Source organism: Bidens hawaiensis, unplaced genomic scaffold (genome assembly GCF_021521415.1).
Source record: "Bidens hawaiensis isolate Kalapana, Puna unplaced genomic scaffold, B.hawaiensis_p1.1 tig00015346_1, whole genome shotgun sequence".
NCBI classification, from domain to species: Eukaryota; Viridiplantae; Streptophyta; class Magnoliopsida; order Asterales; family Asteraceae; genus Bidens; species Bidens hawaiensis.
In genome coordinates this window covers 175,033-193,106 of record NW_027492370.1, presented here as the reverse complement: position 1 = coordinate 193,106, position 18,074 = coordinate 175,033, and the positions used below count along the sequence as shown (strand labels likewise).

The window sequence follows — 18,074 nt, the reverse complement described above, 5'->3', positions numbered from 1 at the left end:
GGTAAACCAAATATACTTTGATCAAAATGATGGATTTAAAGGTGAGTTGGTCATATGCTAAGGGGAAAATATGCCTATGATCAAAATTTGCAAAGATTAAGAGTGAAAAGTTTACTTATATGTAAAAATAACTTATACGAGCAAGTGAATTCAGAATACAATAGTGGCCAAACTAAATCATGTAACACATCAAAGTTAGCATTTTTAACAATGTAATTTATGAAAGGTTGTGTGTTCAATTTCAGCTTAAAGTATGATGGCATTTACTCCGAAAGTGAACACTGTAAACAAAAGGCGATGAAAACATAATTGGTGTGAAAACTAAATTTAACGACGGTTGATATGCGGAATTTGTTTCAAGTACAGGGAAAATAGTCTTTATATGCAGTCCAGGTTCGCCTAGATGAGACAAAGCTAAATCTAAACTATAGCTCGGATTTGTAGTTTAACCTTTTAAACCTTATTTTTAACATTTCATTTTCAATTAGAGGGCATATAGGATACACATAATACAATATTATCAATCATGTAACTTTAAGCAGCATTAAATCCATGATTAAAATCAACTTTAAACTTCTTTCACTTTAACTTAGCGCGATCAACCCATCCGAGACTTAGCAGCTTGAAGCATTTCAATTATGAGCATCTTTACGTCCCTACAAGTTCATAAATTAACATGAAACTTGAATAATCCGATGAAAATATAACTTATCTTTGCATAGTATAAAGTAACAGTCACAAAAGATGAAAAATACTAAAACGGAATAAAGAAACGAGAAAATTTTCATAACTTACTTTCTTTCTTCCGCACGTCTAGGGAAAGCAACCCGAAGTTTAAAGCTTTTATCTTTATAACCAGCCTACCATAAAGATAAAAAAACAAATGGTAAAAAGATTAAAAATCATATTTCAAGATGTATCATGTATGCATAGTTTAAAAGATATTATTCACCTTTACATTGAAGCCGAGGCTATCGACATCTAACATGTTTGCAAAGTCCACCTACAGATTTGTAATAATGTAATTTTAAATTTGTAATTCTCTTGAAGCTAAACGTATAAATTTGTAATAATGTAACTTTATTTTGTTATTGAAAATGAGAAAATGCGTATGATGTAAGCAACTAAGGATTAGAAATTACGGGAACTGATGTCGAGTGTTGAACTATGAGTTTTGTATCATTTGCATGATCTTTATTCATGTGTGACTGCATTGAAACATAATAAGTGTTCAATGAAAAAAATCAAAAAGATAAAAAACAAAATATAGAACAAAAAAGCAGAAAATAATAATACCGTTATAGGTTTAGAAAACTGATATATTTGATCCACCTTTGCTTCTCTAAACTCACTGTTGATGAACTCTGAATAAACGCAACAATATAACTCTCACTTGAAAACAAGCTTTAAACACTTAAAACAATTTATAAAAAAATAAACCTTCTGACTGAAATAAAGATGTAGCAACACCAGAAACGAAGCGTACGACTTTTGGTTCAATGCGTAAAAATATAAAGTCATCAAAGTCAACCTTCATCATAACAAAGTGACATAATCAAACTAAAGGCATAAGAATACAAATATGGGAGCAGCAAAGAAGCTAACTTTTAATCCCTTCATAAATAAACGAACAGACATGAACAAAAAAATTGTTCATTTAGTTAAACGAACGAACATTAACACATGTCTCGCCTGTTCATTTATGTTCTTTTACGTTCGTTCATTTAAATTAGTTAAGTTCATTTGTTTAAGTTCGTTCGTTAAAACATTCATTGAAACTTTTTGGCCCATTACAACTCAGCATAGTTTTAACAACTTTTTGGCCCAACACATGGTTCTTCACGTTACTTTTAACTAATTTTAGCACAGTTACGTCCGCTCATCTACGTTCAGTTACATTCTTTCGTGAGCCGTTAGTCTATAGTGTTAATGAACGAACATAAACGAACATAAACGAACACCGAACAAGAAAATGTCGTTCATTTAAGTGTTCGTGTTCGAGAGTTTGTTAGGTTAAAGTTAAGCGAACGAACATGAACATGTTCATTCGTGTTCATTCGGTTCGTTTCCCGGCCTACATTCAGTCAACAACAAACGTTACCCAAACTGCATCGGGATGTCTAGCCAAATATGTTGTACGAACCACATCTCTCTCATTTTCAAGAACCTACATAATTTGAAAAACTTATGAATACTAAAATCAAATGACATATTTAACACAAACTCATTAAACAAAATAACCAAATGATTACTCACAGAAACCGCATCACCATATAGAGTTATAATTAAGTCTGCTCTATCTTCTGGATCTTTAGCAATAAGTAATGAACATTTAGGGTTAGCAAGGAGGTCCTGTAAAAATACCAAAACTTACACTAATAAGTTATTAAAGCAAACGTAATGAGACTAAAATTCAATTGTCTATACAAACCTTTGTATGAATTGCCAAATTACTGACTGCTAATATTGGAAATCCGTTATCATCACAGGCAAAATCAACCATTGATCCTGATGGATAACCCTCATGCTTCTACAAAGTTCATCAATAAACGTGAATCTATTATCTGTCAAGTAGAATATCTAATGACTGCAACAGAGTGATTATCTGTTTCACTATTTGCTAATACTTATGTTAATAATAAACTCTAGAAATAATTATTTTTTAAGTTGATGAGTTACGAATAAAAAATTTGAAGAAGAACCTGAGAGAAGGTAGAAAGCACGCCATGAGTGCTGTGATAAAGGATAGTCTTGACTTCCTCAACTGGAGGCAGTCCAGTAACCTTTTCCTACAATAACAAACAAAACCCTAACTGAAATAAAATTCACAATAAACATAACTAAATTAGTAATTAGTATGCCTAATTATCTTCCTAATGATATATAATATGAATAAAGTAATAAACACTCTGTAATGATATTTTAATGCTAGTCTAAAGTCACTGAGGATTATGTAAATTGTTGTAATAATATATATCATGAGGAAGATAATTAGTTTATAATTAGGATAAACTTGATACAAACACATACTAGAGAAAAAATTAGGTACCAAAAGTACCTGATGAGCTTCGATCAGCTGAAATACTTCATCAACAGCATCACTCTAGTAAATCAAACGGTTAGAAAACATGCGTAGCTTGACGATACTTTTGAATATTTACAACTAGTAATTATTAAGAAGGACCTAATTCGATTGAAGAGATTATGAAAATAAGCAAGTTACCTGAGAAGGAACTGAGGTCATGGCGAAAGACGACGGCGATCGTGAGATGGATGAGTATTTGGACCAAGTCGCAACGGTTTCGGCCTTTTTTTGGATTAATTAAAAGCAACCGACTTGTCAAACCGAAGCTGCCGTAGGATGAGTATATTAAATTAAGTTTATTAGATGTTAATTATCCCTGTCAACTGGTATTACCGATAATAAGCTCTATTCACCTTGTCGTTATCGGCGGTCTCATATTTAAAAAAGTTGGGCTTCAATGAACCCGTTGAAAAATAATTTAACGGTGTTGTCGGCGGTCTCATATTTAAAAAAGGTTGGCTTCAATGACCCCGTTAAAAAATAATTTAACGGTGTTGTCGGCGGTCTCATATTCAAAAAAGTTGGGCTTCAATGACCCCGTTAAAAATAATTTAACGGTGTTGTACGGAGTATTTTTTTTTTTCTGAATTTCAAGCTAATATTTTAGATTTTTATCGGAAAGAGGATACGGGTCGGGTCGATTGATGTAAACCTTAACTCGAAACGATGATCCAAATGACTTGATTTTTGTTAATTGAAAGTTCAAACACCCGAATTGTAGCATTGTTTTGTCGTTTTGGAGCATCGTTTCGAACTAGGTTTTACATCAAAAGACTCGTATCCTCCTTTCGATTAAAAACACTAAACCATTGGTTTGAAATTCGGGAAAAAAGTATAATGTTGTTAAGTACTTTTTAACGGGGACCATTGGGGGTCAACTCTTTTAAATTTGAGACCACCGTGGCGATACAATGAATAAGAATTATTATCGGCCAATATCAGTCAATATGAATTATTAAAATCCAATAAACTTTTAATTTATGACAAGTTTACCCATTCAATTTATAAAAAGGTTTAAATTACAATGGATCAACTTTCATACGGGTATTTGACCATGAGACTGGATATATAACTGAGATTGTGAATACTGGCCTGATTCTAATATATCCCCTGACACAATTTGTTATGGACAATTGATCTCATTTGTCATATATTTGATTATTAGAATTTCAAAGTTCTCTTCAGATATATATCTAAAGCGTCAATTGGTTGTAAGCTGATAATCAAAAACATTCTTTATGTACCAATCTCACTATTTGACTATCACATAACCGGCCTAACTAAATTCCACCAATACTACCCAACTTTGAACATTCATGGCTACTTTGTTTAACATCATATTTGTTAAAGACTAAAAACACACTTCAAAATGTTACTTCTTATAACACTGTAGTAACACCAATGTCATATGTATGGACTCTCTATGTAAAAGTTTTTGGTTTCGTCACTACTAACACCTATTTCATCTTGCTATTTTTTTGTAACAAAAAAAGCGGATAACTATTTTAATAAACCATTTATTTTAATGTTTATCTCATTTTCATAATGATAAAAATATATCACCTAGTCGAAATTATTCCAACTAGGCCTTTTACATGCATGTTTTGCTTCAACTATAATACACTAGACGGTTATGCAACCATGTCCTACGCATGTATACTTTCAATGGGTAAATCAGCAAAAGTGTCCTGATCAACTCGGTTAAGGAAATAGGTTATGCAACCTCGAAAGTAGAATCCGAACAATAAATTTGTTCAGGTAGCACCAATGCCTGATAAATCCGTAAGTGAGATGTAAATCGGTAAAATGTGAGATGTAGGTTGGTAGTGTGGAATACATTCGTGCATGTGCAATAAATGGTAGTGTTTTAATGCATGTGTACTATTCTTTTAAGTCGTTCTACTTTTCCACTCAAAATTTAAATATCGTCATGGATTAAATGCACACATACTAAAAATCTTCATCTTTGTAAAAAATTATTGTCATTACACTTGACGATCAAAGACTCATGCCAGACAGAAGATAAGATCCATACAACTTTTAAAATAAACAAAAACGTAAATAACAACCAATAAACACCAAAATGATCATTCATTACAACACAAATTAAAGTCTACATATCATAATTTTACGAAACTAAACATTAATATTAAAAGAGATCGTACACCGGATAACGAATATTCATCAATCAATCAGCGTGTGAATCTTCATCTGACGAATACGAAGACGACGAAGAAGAAGACGAATAAAAACTGTTGAAATTAGGCGGAAAGCAGAAGAAGGTCCACAAGCAAACTGCAAATCGGCGTAACTGTTGAAACGGGAAGCAGAAGAGGAGATAAAGAGCGTGTTGGCTGCTTACACGTTCAGGATTACAAGCTACGTATTGGCAAATATCGGCTGAGAGATTGGCCACTGCCACCACCAGTGGACTGTTAACCACCATCGTTGATCGGATTTGTGGTGAATTTGATGATCTGAGATGAGATTTTATTATATATAGGGCTGAATGAATTTATTGGTATAAATTGGGTGATGTCACAAAAACCGCCACCATTTATTTTCGAAAAGTGATAGGACGTGACCATGGAAGTTGTTTGTTTTCTTTTTAATTTATCTTTTTTGGCGCATAAACGTTTAATATTAAATTATTTTTTCACGGTGTTTGGATGACGATACTCGAGTGAACTCTCTGTATGTGTAATATAAAAAATCCATACTGATTTTGACGATTCATGCATGACTCAACTAGGAACACAATCAAGAAGGAAACTCATCAGTATAAAAAAAAACTTTTTTTAGTCAGATTTTAAATATAAGACCTTAAGTCTTAACTGTCATTCCACATTATTTACCGGATTAGAAGATCAATTGATGTAATTATTTAATTAATTTCAAATGCACTCAATGGAGTGAAAAGCTAACTAATATTGAGTGATGTATGTGTGAATTCAACCAAATTAACATACAAATAGTTATAAACGGATAAAACATATGCATAAATTACATGGGGTTGCAATACAATTGTAAACGTCTTTTTTTAATGAAGTTGTTTTTTTCAAATTTACTTTTAATACAACTTATTATGTAATTTATGAGACTTAAACCTATATTAATGTAATTAAAATAAATATCCAATACCACCACTTTTAACAAATCATCAACTTTTAAAGTTGACTGAATATAAACAAACAAATATATATAACTTGTGACAGGTTATTTATAAAAATCAAAACGTAGATAGAAAACGTTTCACAGTTATATACTAAAAAAATACAAAAAAGTTATGTTGTTGTAACAAGGTACCTTTTCTTTAATAAATTCACTAATGCCTATTTGTAGAATTGAACCCAAAACAACTAAGAATTATAAACATGGAAGTTGAGTTCATGGATGCATGGTGAACGTGGGAACGTATCAACGACTCCACGTACGATTGTGAATTTGTGATGATGTGAGTTCGTGGAATATTTCGTTAGTTGTTATGTTTTGTTTATTTGTTTCTGTGATTTGATACACCTTTTTTTTCCTTCTAGATATCTACTCATCATATAGATTTGTTGATTATCATATCTTTTCATTTGTCTATATGGAAAATAATATTAAATTTATTTATGATTTTTAAAAAGTATTTTATTCATCAGAATTTAATTAAGGAAAAATTCTCAAATTAGACTTATTTTGGGAAGATGTTTCAAAAATATCCTCAAATTTTAGAAATCCAAAAATGTCCCTCTCTAACTCATCTCCGACAATGCATTAGGAAGTCTATCTTTAACACATCGTCAAAGATGCGTTAGACTTCCTAACGCATCGTCGGAGATGAGTTAGACTTCCTAACACATCGGCAATCAGACTTCTTAACACATCATCAACGACGTGCTAGCCTCTTGTTTGTTATTTTTAATACTATCTTTATATAACTATTTATATTTATATTTGTTTTTTATAACTTTTATGCTATCATGTAGACTGTCCACGTCATCATATATTAGATGCCTTTCATCGAATGGTCCCACAATCAACATGAGTGAGATAAATCACATGTCACAAAATAAATTGCATAACACCAAGATTTGATCTTGGACCTCTCCAATATGTCCGCACCTCCTTACAACGGAGACACTATCGTCGGGACTAGCGCTACGTTGTCATGTAATACGTTACACATGGGTGAATAAACATCTTTATTAATATTTGACAACACTAGATAAGTAAAACATTTTTTTTAATTAAGCGGAATTTAAGAGATGTTCATTCGCGATCTTCATAAGAACAACAAACGGTTCAATGGTGGTAAGTGATGCATTATCAATGGCTTCTTCCTTAACCTCGTACTCAATTGTCATTTTCACAACACAAGATGAACCCGTATCATCGTTCACGTTGTTCTGCACCTCAATGCGAACTCTATAAAGCGTAAACCCAAAATCCAGAAATCCTCCTTCTATGATCTCTACTTCCTTCACCATCTTATCATTGTCGACCATCGTGTACTTTTCCATGCAATATGGAATCCCAAACTCTACACATGCACTAGCAAAGTTTTGAAAACCCGTAATATCTAATATAAAATAATTGAACAAAATTTTCCACCTAAAAGACTAAAATCCCCTAATCTTGTACTTACAAGGATTTAATCGCATCACCTCACATCTGAAGGGACAAACATCTTACAACTAGACCATTTGATTATGGGTTTCTAATATTACATAATTAAGCTTCTTAACCGTTCGTTAGTTGAAATGGTGTGGCTACTTGTGGGAATGTCGAACCAAGTGAATCACGCTGGGTTCGTGTAAGTCCCCCGCGGGGCGTCGCCGATCGATACGAGATCCGCACGATGTCTAGGAGTGCGGAATCCTCCTAGACTCGTTTAATGGTGTAGAAGACGAAGAACACGATTACACACATTCAAACACACGAACAAACACACGAATGAGATAAATACATCTGCAGATCATTTATATAATAACCGAAACACATTACATACCAAACACGAAAACAAATGACGGCCGACCCGAGGTGAGCTCTACCTCGGGCCGTCCCACACGACTCTCCCTCTCGGTTTCTCTCTAGACAATTGAACTACACAAAACACACTCTAACTTTTCTGGATACCCAAACCTAACCAAGACACATATATATATATATATATATATAAACAACTTCACGGGCTTGGGCCTGTAGGCGAAGTTGTTCTAACTTCGCCTATGGCAGAAGTTGTTACAACTTCGCCTATGGCGAAGTTGTTCTAACTTCGCCTATGGCGAAGTTGTCCTAACTTCGTACATCGTTTCCGCTGATTAGAATTGCATAGCGATGGTCACAAAATGCACCAACAGACTCCCCTTTGACCGTTGCTCTCAATTCTAACAAACACAAAAGATCATCTGTTACAAAACATGCACCAACAGACTCTCTCTTAACTGATGATCTTCTGTTTGCTCTTCAATCAGCCATGTCTGAAACTGTCTTGTAGCTTCACAAATCTACCAATCACCCAGCGTCTTCCGTATCAGATCTCCCCTTCAGTGTAAGCTTCTCCGACTATATAGATTGAGGTCTTTGAAATGCATGCATCCTCGTGCCTAATTGATCATCTCAACCAATCACGTGAAGTCCTTCTGACTTCACCAACACGTGAAGTTCTTCTAACTTCACCAACACGTGAAGTTGAGCTCCCTCCACAACTTCACCAACACGTCGGCATACGATAAGGTTTAATCTTCAACTACTCAACATCAAGTGATCAATTTCATCACAAAACCACCTTGACAGAATTTAACACACATGACCATTAATTAATCTGAAGCATCTTCAATCACCAGGGATAACGATCAAGAACATAAACACTTTAATTCCCGATTAAATCCAACTTGTTCCAAAATTTTCACTTTAATAAATAAGCATCACGTTTCAGGATCCAATTCTCGAACGCCTTGAAAATAACATAAATAATATGCTCTGACCGCAATCCAGTAATGACGAAAACCTTCAGTTCAATTTGACTTTCTTCAGTTGGTCAACCTCGAACAACAACTATTTCATTTGCCCACAAACACCCAAATATGTGTCAATATCCAGTTTCAATCAATATCCCATTCACAACCCAACTCCATATCCAGAGTTGACACGTATTTGTTCACACGTAAGACCAAGAGATAACAAGTTTCACTCGTTGACAGAACAACGTCTTCGGTCTCACAATAATAGTGTACACCTGGCCATACAGACGAAAACTCTTTTTTTTTTTTTTTTAACTTCGCCTAAAGTCAACTTCGCCCCTCCTTAACTTCGCCTGTCCATAACTTCGCCCCGGGGCGTCGCCGATCGATACGAGATCCGCACGATGTCTAGGAGTGCGGAATCCTCCTAGACCCGTTTATGGTGTAGAAGACGAAGAACACGATTACACACAAACACATACACGAACAAACACACGAATGAGATAAACACATCTGCAGATCATTTATATAATAACCGAAACACATTACATACCAAACACGAAAACAAATGACGGCCGACCCGAGGTGAGCTCTACCTCGGGCCGTCCCACACGACTCTCCCTCTCGGTTTCTCTCTAGACAATTGAACTACACAAAACACACTCTAACTTTTCTGGATACTCAAACCTAAACAAGACACGTATATATATATCGAAACAACTTCGCGGGCTTGGGCTTGGGCCAGTAGGCGAAGTTGTTCTTAACTTCGCCTACGGCAGAAGTTGTTACAACTTCGCCTACGGCGAAGTTGTCCTAACTTCGTACATCGTTTCCGCTGATGGCGAAGTTGTCACAAAATGCACCAACAGACTCCCCTTTGACCGTTGCTCTCAATTCTAACAAACACAGAAGATCATCAGAACTTCGCCTAAAGCGAAGTTGTTCTAACTTCGCCTATGGCAGAAGTTGTTACAACTTCGCCTTTGGCGAAGTTGTTCTAACTTCGCCTATGGCGAAGTTGTCCTAACTTCGTACATTGTTTCCGCTGATCAGAATTGCATAGCGACGGTTACAAAATGCACCAACAGACTCCCCTTTGACCGGTAATACATCATCGTCACCTATAAACTCATCATTCATTTTTTTTTTCAAAATCTGATTTTGTGATAATTAAATACTCTCTATATTTTATTTATTTAAGCCTTCATATTTATTTAAATTACAAATTCACACCAAAACATAAAATATTTTCATATTTTGTTTTGAACTAGCTAGATAAATATATAACTTCAATTATTTATATATTTTCTAACTATGACATTCGATTCAAAATATGGTCCGACAAGTAGACCGGACAATCCGATGATGAAAACATAAATCATAAGTATGTGTAGTGAGCTACAAATCTGGGCGATAAGAGGCAAAAAGGGGCGTGAACACCGCCCCCAGGGCGACAAAACGGGCGATAAAGACGTGGGGGGGGGGGTATTTCTCGCCTGCTTGGTGAAGAGTGATGATGACGTGACTATCAGTTATGGGTGGGAGGGGCGATTTTGGGGCTACAACACCGCCCCGAGGCTACATATTACCCATTTTTGCCACGTGTCAAAAAACCCCATTTTGTAAGCCCTCTAACATAAATAGCCTAACAAACAAAACAAGATAGTCAACAAATGAACAAAACATCATGGAAGTGTTAGTACCAGGTTTGAAAGTGACCTTAACGATGGTACCAGCACCGCCATCGCCTTCAATGATGTCGAGTCTCTCAAAGGTGTGTTTAGCCGCGAAATCTGGAAGTTTGATGGTACCGTAGAGCTGCCACGCTTTGTCTGCTGCCACCTTCACTTCAACTTCTTCCGACAAAGATCCAAACATTTTATCTAGCGTACAATTAAAACTTTGTTCTGACTTAACTAGAATTTAAGAGATGTTCGTTTGCGATCTTCATAAGAACAACAAATGGCTCAATGGTAACAATTGATGTGTTGTCAACAGCCTCTTCCTTAACCTCATATTCAACTGTTATCTTCGCAACACATGATGACCCGTCTTGTCATTTGCATTGTGTAAGGCCCCGTTACCGGTAGCCCTACTTTCGTGTTGGATTTACTCATAAACGCAGTTCTAAATATCAAAGTTAATTAAAACATTTGCGGAACATTAAAAACATTCAAACTATTACATTCCATAACCATAATTCTTGTCTTATCGAGCATTCATAGTCATTTAAAAACAAAACATAGTCTTTTAAAATAAAACATCATAGCGAAATCTTCAGATGCCAGCTTCGTCCAACTCTGCCATGTGTCCTCTTCAAGCTACCTGCCTCATTCTACTCACCTGCGTGCATACTAAAAGTCAACTACGCTGAGTGAGTTCTAGTTAATCACATAATCATACAACACCTTCTTACATTTCATACTTAACCTCTTAACTTTCTTTCATACACACATAAGTGCATATACTTTCATTCTTACCTTCATACTTTCTTTAGATACATAATCATACGTTTTAAAGAGCCTTTCGCCCTATAACCTCACAGATATTATAAGGGTCTGGTCCCTGACATCACAGATATTATAAGGGTCTGGTCCCTAACATCACAGATATTATTAGGGTCTGGTCCCCAACATCATAGATATTATAAGGGTCTGGTCCCTAACATCACAGATATTATAAGGGTCTGGTCCATAACATCACAGATATTATTAGGGTCTGGTCCTCAACATCACAGATATTATAAGGGTCTGGTCCCTTTGTTTCGTGTAACTGTACCGTACCTGTTCATACATACTTTCCTTGACAATACGTGCAATCTCCGAAGAGCGGTCACGTACCATCATCATAACATACATACATTATGCATACATCATATATTCATACTACCACCTGACGGTTCATGCAATATCCGAAGATCTTTCACGCACCGTCAAGCAATCATCATACATAAATCATACAGGGCATACACTTACCACTTAAGATAAGTGTATTAACTATCACATCGAGTATGCACACAGCCCCGAAAACATAACAAAGAAGTGGGGCTAGAAACTCACCTGAATCCTGTTACGCTATCCGTTAATCGTTATTCCCTTCTTGAGCTGTGCACGACTAACTGTATAATATTTACATGTATCAATTAACTACTAATACTCATGTTGTATTTCTATCTTTATATAACCCACAACGAACGGGGGTCCGGGGGCAGCGCCCCTGGCAGCGGGGTCTAGGGGCGGCAGCCCCTAGCAGGGTCCAAGGGGCAGAGCCCCTGGTTGGGGTCGAGCGAACTCCAGCGAACTGTCTTAACACATTTTTCATTAGGTTTTTAATTTATTTTCTCATTTTCTAACTCCAGCGAACTTATCATTAAGCGAACTTAACAATAAGCGAACTTAACATTAGGCGAACTTAAGCATAGGCGAAGTTAGTGATCGGCGAAGTTAACCCTAGGCGAACATATGCCAGGCGAAGTTATCATGGGCGAACTTATCACCAGGCGAAGTTATCAGTTAGGCGAACTTGGCCTTAGGCGAAGTTATCAGGTAGGCGAACTTGGCCTTAGGCGAAGTTATCAGCTAGGCGAACTTGGCCTTAGGTGAAGTTATCAGCTAGGCGAACTTGGCCTTAGGCGAAGTTATCAGCTAGGCGAACTTGGCCTTAGGCGAAATTATCAGCTAGGCGAACTTGCTTACAAGCGAACTTGCTTGCAGGCGAAGTTCGCTTGTAGGCGAAGTTGTCAGCAGCCGCCGCTGTTCATCTTTAATCCCCAAAATCCTTATCGTTTTACCGAGAAATCCATGGGTATGGTATTTGACTAACCCGCGATCATTCCTATGGTCGTTTTTGGATAAGGTTTGACCCGAAAACACGTAAAGTTTGGACCTTTAGGCTTAAAACGTTCAATAAGGTTTTCTTTATCGGGCCGCTCATAATCGCAGATTCGTTAGGTCCATTTTAACATCAAGTTTGCCACTTTAATACTAGTTTAGGCCCGATCTACTATGGGTTTAAGTCTCAAGACTAACCGTTCATGAAAACGTAAACTTTAACAAGGAGAACATACCTTTAACGTGTTTGAAGGTTACGGCATAGCTTGGTTACGAAAATTAGGCCTCGAATCTATCTTGTATCACGAGAATATATCCAGAATCGATGCTTGTGTGGCTCGGATCTCACCTTCACTCTCGGCCGAAGGTTTATGGTGTAGGGGTGTGTGTGTTTTTGAATGTGTAGGGATTTGGATGGAAGAATGAAGATTTAGGGTTTAAGGATGGTTTAAGGGAATATTTATACTTCTTAAAGCCCATGGACCTAAGGCCCATTACCCTTAATCTATCTCAATTGAATCCAAGTCCATGATCATTTCTTGTTTAATATTAACTAATATTATTAAATGCCCGACCATTCAACGAAATATTTCTTTATTTAATATTATAAAATTTAGGATGTTACACATTGTCCTTAACCTCAATACGAATTCTATAAAGTGTGAATCCAAAATCCAAAAGTCCTCCTTCTATGATCTCTGCTTCTCTCACCATATTATCATTGTCGATCATTGTGAACTTTTCTTTACAATATGGCATCCTAGACTCTACACAATCACAAACAATTTCTTGAAAAACCGCAATTCATAAGAGCACATGATTATATTATTCTAAAATTCTTAACAATATTGAAATGAGAGGAAATGGGTGCACATCCTCCAAGGTTAGTCGTCATGTGCGTATAAGAGCATTCACAAAAATAGATCTTAAAACCGAGTTTACATCTTTAATTGACCAACATCCTCACCACCACCGAGTCATCCTAAAAACACAATCACCCCCCCCCCCCCACACAAAAGTCAGCTCTCTTATTTATCTCTCATTTAGATCACATTGTACCCTTATTATTCTTAAAAGTATATCCCAAATAACTTGTTAAGATTCACTAATACATAAACATATCAACAAAACACCATATAGAAGCATTTGAAATATTGCATCACCTGGTTTAAAATAGACCTTGATGATGGTACCAACACCGCCATCACCTTCAAGGACGTCGATGCTCTCTAGGGTGTGTTTAGCGGCGATCTCTCCAAGTTTGATCGAGCCATAGAGCTGCCACGCTTTGTCTGCTGACACCTTCACTTCCACTTCTTCTGACAAAGACCCAAACATTTTAACGGTCGTATGTATGAGGTTTTAGACTTTTAGTTATGTTTATGCTTGGTTCATCTTGTAAATTGAGGGTATATGTAGAAGACATCAACGTCCAGAGAAGATAGTTCATGTGTGGTTGATTCATAAGTGATAAAAGTCATATAATGATAGCTCTTTTATGTTTAAATAAATAAGTTATGCTTTATTTTCCGATGAATTAAAAACATGGTTTAATATATTTCCGTTTACTAGGTAAACTTTTTATTTATTGCAAAAGTATATTTTAACTATAAAACATGTCCGCTTAAGTATTCATTGTTGGATAATCTTGATGGGTCAATGGTTCAAGTATTTTAGTATTTAATCATATGTTTGTTTATTTAACAAGTTTTAGTTAGTGGGTTAGATAATGGGCTTGTTATCCTAGGTCTTTAGGATGAAGTTAACGTGGGTTTAAAGTTAGTTTGTTTGGGTTATTAAATAGCTGGTCTTTTGTTCATTGTATGTACGCTTTCATTTAATCAATAGAAAGAGTATCAACAATTGTGATCAAAACTAGTGTTATAATAGGTTGTGTGTTTTGGGGGCTAAACCAGCATTCATGTTGTTTGTTGTATAAATTAATTAAGATCCGCTTTTTATTGACAAATTTAGGATTTATGGTTAAATGTTGACAAATTGGCATGTACAACTTCCTTAATGTTCGTCCGTTTCATTTACCACCCTATTTTATACTTATAACTTAATTTTAATATTTTAAGAGAGGAATAAAAACTTCAATAATATTTTAAGAGAAGAACACAAACTTCAATAACTTGAAAAGATAATTAACAGATGCTCATTAAATGAAAGTTTTTATTTAAGTTGAAATGCAATACATGCGTAGGTGAATAACTACCTTAATTATTATTAATGTTTGAAACAGCTAATACATAAAGAAAACACACTTTGCCTTAAGTAGAACTTAAGAGATGTTCATTCGCGAACTTCATAAGAACAGCATACGGCTCGATGGTGACAAATGACGCGTTATCAGCAGCCTCTTCCTTAACCTCATACTCGAGTGTAATTTTCACAATGCACAATGAACCCGTCTCCTCACTCGTGTTGTCCTTCACCTCAATGCGAACTCTATAAAGAGTAAACCCTAAATCCAAATACCCTCCTTCTATCATCTCGGCTTCTCTCACCATCTTATCGTTATCGACCATTGTGTACTTTTCCTTGTATGGTGAAAGCCCAGCCTCTGAAAAATCACTTAACAATTAAAGTTTAAAATGCAATATATTAAGTTAGCACCTAACTAAATATAACATATAGGGGTGGCAACCTTGACCCAAACCATTCCAAATGGGTCAATTTGGGTTGTTTTAAAATTCAAATGGGTTGATTTGGGTCATAGGTTTTAATTAAATGAGTCAAAATGGGTCACTTGAAATTCCACATTCTTATTTTTGGGTCAAAATGGGTTGACAAATTTAACTATATGGGTCGATGTGGGTTAGTGTCTTAAGGAAAAGTGACACGCTTGGGTTGAAACGGGTTTTAGATTGGAACGACATCGGTTTAGGTTTCGGCTCGGATCAGCTTTCGTGCCGACACGAGTTTTAGCACTGGACGGGTTGGGTTTCGGTTTCTATCGAGTTTTCGCACTAGACGGGTCGATTAAGGTTTTTGATTCGTTTTCGTCGACATTTCGGTTTCGGTTAATTTGTCGGGTTTTTTTTTTTTTATGATGAACGAGGATAACGGCGAAAATATTTTAGTTTTTTTTACTTTTTTCGTTATTCGTTTATATTTTGAGTTAAGATTTTTTATTTGTTTTTTTTGAATTTTTTTTGAGGGATTTTGATCTTAATAGAAACCATCAAAAATATTCAAAAAAATTAATAAAAAAATCATAACTCAAAAAATAAAACAAAAAACAAAAAATGTAAAAAAACTAAAACGTTTCGTCCGTTGTCCTCGTTCAAAAAAAATCGACAAATTAACCGAAACTGAAAAGTCGACAACAACGGAACAAAAACATGCTGAAACAAGCTGTTAAGTGATGAAAGGAACTGAAAAATCGCTAAAGCAAGCTGCTAAGTGCTGAAACGAACTGAAAAATCGCTTAAACGAGCTATTAGATGCTAAAACGAACTGAAAAATCGCTTAAACGAGCTGTTACGTGCTGAAACGAACTGAAAAATCGCTTAAACGAGCTGTTACGTGCAGAAACGAACTGAAAAATCGCTTAAACGAGCTGTTACGTGGAGAAACGAACTGAAAAATCGCTTAAACGAGGTGTTACGCGATGAAACGAACCAAAAAATGGCTTAAACGAGGTGTTACGCGATGAAACGAACCCTTAAACAAGGTGTTACGCGCTGAAACGAACCGAAAAAATCGCTTAAACGAGCTGTTACGCGCTGAAACGAACCGAAAAAATCGCTTAAACGAGCTGTTACGCGCTGAAACGAACCGAAAAAATCGCTTAAACGAGCTGTTACGCGCTGAAACGAACCGAAAAAATCGCTTAAACGAGCTGTTACGCGCTGAAACGAACCGAAAAAATCGCTTAAACGAGCTGTTACGCGCTGAAACGAACTGAAAAATCGCTTAAACAAGGTGTTACGCGCTGAAACGAACTGAAAAATCGCTTAAACGAGCTGTTACGCGCTGTAACGAACTGAAAAATCGCTTAAACGAGCTGTTACGCGCTGTAACGAACTGAAAAACGCTTAAACGGGCTGTTACGTGCTGAAACGAAATGAAAAATCGCTTAAACGAGCTGTTATGTGCTGTAACGAACTGAAAAATCGCTTAAACGAGCTGTTACGCGCTGTAACGAACTGAAAAACGCTTAAACGGGCTGTTACGTGCTGAAACGAAATGAAAAATCGCTTAAACGAGCTGTTATGTGCTGAAACGAAATGAAAAATCACTTAAACGAGTTTTGACCCAAACCCGTTTGACCCGTTCCAACATTGACCCGTTCTAACCCGAACCTATTGACCCTAACCCATTCTGACCCGAACCATAACAACCCTTTTTTAAGTGACCCGTTTCGACCCTAACCAGTTCCGACCCATGACCCGTTTCGACCCAACCCAACCCATTTGCCACCTCTAATAATATACCAAAAGTCTTGTAGCCTAGTGCTATGGACGTGTCACGTGTGTACATAGTGGTGTTCCTTAAGTGGTTGAGAGTTTTCGTCCCATGGTGGACAAAAGTGTATATTAAGGAATACTGATTAGTGAGTGTGCGAGTTAGCTGTTAAAAAAATATTATAATTGATCAATCTTGTATTAGTAACATGCACCTGGTTTGAATGTGACCTTGATAACGGTACCAACACCACCATCGCCTTCAATGACTTCGAGGCTCTCAAGGATGTGTTTAGCCGCGATTTCTCCAAGTTTGATTGTGCCGTAGATTTGCCAGGCTTTATCTGCTGCCACCTTCACTTCAACTTCTTCCGACAAAGATCCAAACATTTTAACCGTTGTATGTATAATGTATGAGGTTTATGTTTATGGTTGGTTCATGTTGTGTTGAAGGTATTTGTAGAAGTCATCAGGATACATGCATTGAAGATAGTTCAGTTCATGTGTGGTTGAGAAAGAATTTATGGTGATAATATTGCCTGCCAGAAAATATTGAATGTTTATACTTTTAAGAAGAATTAAAGTCATAATAAATAGATTTTTATGTTTAAATAAAAAAAAGTTTTGCTTTGATTATTTGATGTCTTTGAAGTAATTACCTTTGCATTTTGGGTTTTCCACCGGTGGAATTGCTCACTAAGAAATCAATCACAAATTAAGTTGTAACTTTTTATTTAAATAAAACGTAACATAAACATGTGTTGGAAACCAATACAAATAATTTTTATTGTGAAAAATA

The 18,074-nt window shown here is 36.0% G+C and overlaps 3 protein-coding genes across 3 annotated transcripts; all 3 read right to left on the bottom strand.

Annotated features, from left to right (window-relative positions):
- Nucleotides 1-428: 428 nt before the first annotated feature.
- On the bottom strand, nucleotides 429-3,342 carry LOC143548977 (non-canonical heme oxygenase HOZ, chloroplastic-like). The gene is made up of 12 exons (XM_077040003.1): nucleotides 3,224-3,342; nucleotides 3,059-3,103; nucleotides 2,703-2,789; nucleotides 2,432-2,530; nucleotides 2,257-2,352; nucleotides 2,102-2,167; nucleotides 1,441-1,531; nucleotides 1,297-1,364; nucleotides 1,143-1,208; nucleotides 953-1,003; nucleotides 796-860; nucleotides 429-656 (listed from the first exon to the last, which is right to left on the bottom strand). Exons 1-12 carry the CDS (start codon nucleotides 3,242-3,244, stop codon nucleotides 599-601), a joined length of 813 nt encoding a protein of 270 aa, XP_076896118.1. The 5' UTR covers nucleotides 3,245-3,342; the 3' UTR covers nucleotides 429-598.
- Nucleotides 3,343-7,317: 3,975 nt separating this feature from the next.
- Nucleotides 7,318-14,312, bottom strand: LOC143548976 (norbelladine synthase-like). The gene is made up of 3 exons (XM_077040002.1): nucleotides 14,027-14,312; nucleotides 10,737-10,886; nucleotides 7,318-7,610 (listed from the first exon to the last, which is right to left on the bottom strand). The coding sequence occupies exons 1-3, from the start codon at nucleotides 14,199-14,201 to the stop codon at nucleotides 7,318-7,320; spliced, it is 618 nt and encodes a 205-aa protein (XP_076896117.1). The 5' UTR covers nucleotides 14,202-14,312.
- A 794-nt stretch (nucleotides 14,313-15,106) lies between these two features.
- On the bottom strand, nucleotides 15,107-17,749 carry LOC143548975 (norbelladine synthase-like). Its single transcript, XM_077040001.1, has 2 exons — nucleotides 17,491-17,749; nucleotides 15,107-15,429 (listed from the first exon to the last, which is right to left on the bottom strand). The coding sequence occupies exons 1-2, from the start codon at nucleotides 17,663-17,665 to the stop codon at nucleotides 15,137-15,139; spliced, it is 468 nt and encodes a 155-aa protein (XP_076896116.1). The 5' UTR covers nucleotides 17,666-17,749; the 3' UTR covers nucleotides 15,107-15,136.
- Between the last annotated feature and the right edge of the window lie 325 nt (nucleotides 17,750-18,074).

What these genes read in the sequence shown, in the direction of transcription:
- LOC143548977 (XM_077040003.1), bottom strand. Translation starts at nt 3,244, where the DNA reads ATGACCTCAGTTCCTTCTCAG. An exon ending in TGCTTTCTACCTTCTCTCAG is followed by an intron (nt 2,531 to 2,702) that starts GTTCTTCTTCAA and finishes TGAACTTTGTAG; the next exon opens with AAGCATGAGGGTTATCCATC. An exon ending in AACACTCGACATCAGTTCCC is followed by an intron (nt 1,004 to 1,142) that starts GTAATTTCTAAT and finishes ACAAATCTGTAG; the next exon opens with GTGGACTTTGCAAACATGTT.
- LOC143548975 (XM_077040001.1), bottom strand. Translation starts at nt 17,665, where the DNA reads ATGTTTGGATCTTTGTCGGAAGAAGTTGAAGTGAAGGTGGCAGCAGAT. An exon ending in CAAGGTCACATTCAAACCAG is followed by an intron (nt 15,430 to 17,490) that starts GTGCATGTTACT and finishes GTGATTTTTCAG; the next exon opens with AGGCTGGGCTTTCACCATAC.
- LOC143548976 (XM_077040002.1), bottom strand. Translation starts at nt 14,201, where the DNA reads ATGTTTGGGTCTTTGTCAGAAGAAGTGGAAGTGAAGGTGTCAGCAGAC. An exon ending in CAAGGTCTATTTTAAACCAG is followed by an intron (nt 10,887 to 14,026) that starts GTGATGCAATAT and finishes TGTCGGAAGAAG; the next exon opens with TTGAAGTGAAGGTGGCAGCA. An exon ending in TAAGGTCACTTTCAAACCTG is followed by an intron (nt 7,611 to 10,736) that starts GTACTAACACTT and finishes GTGCATGTGTAG; the next exon opens with AGTTTGGGATTCCATATTGC.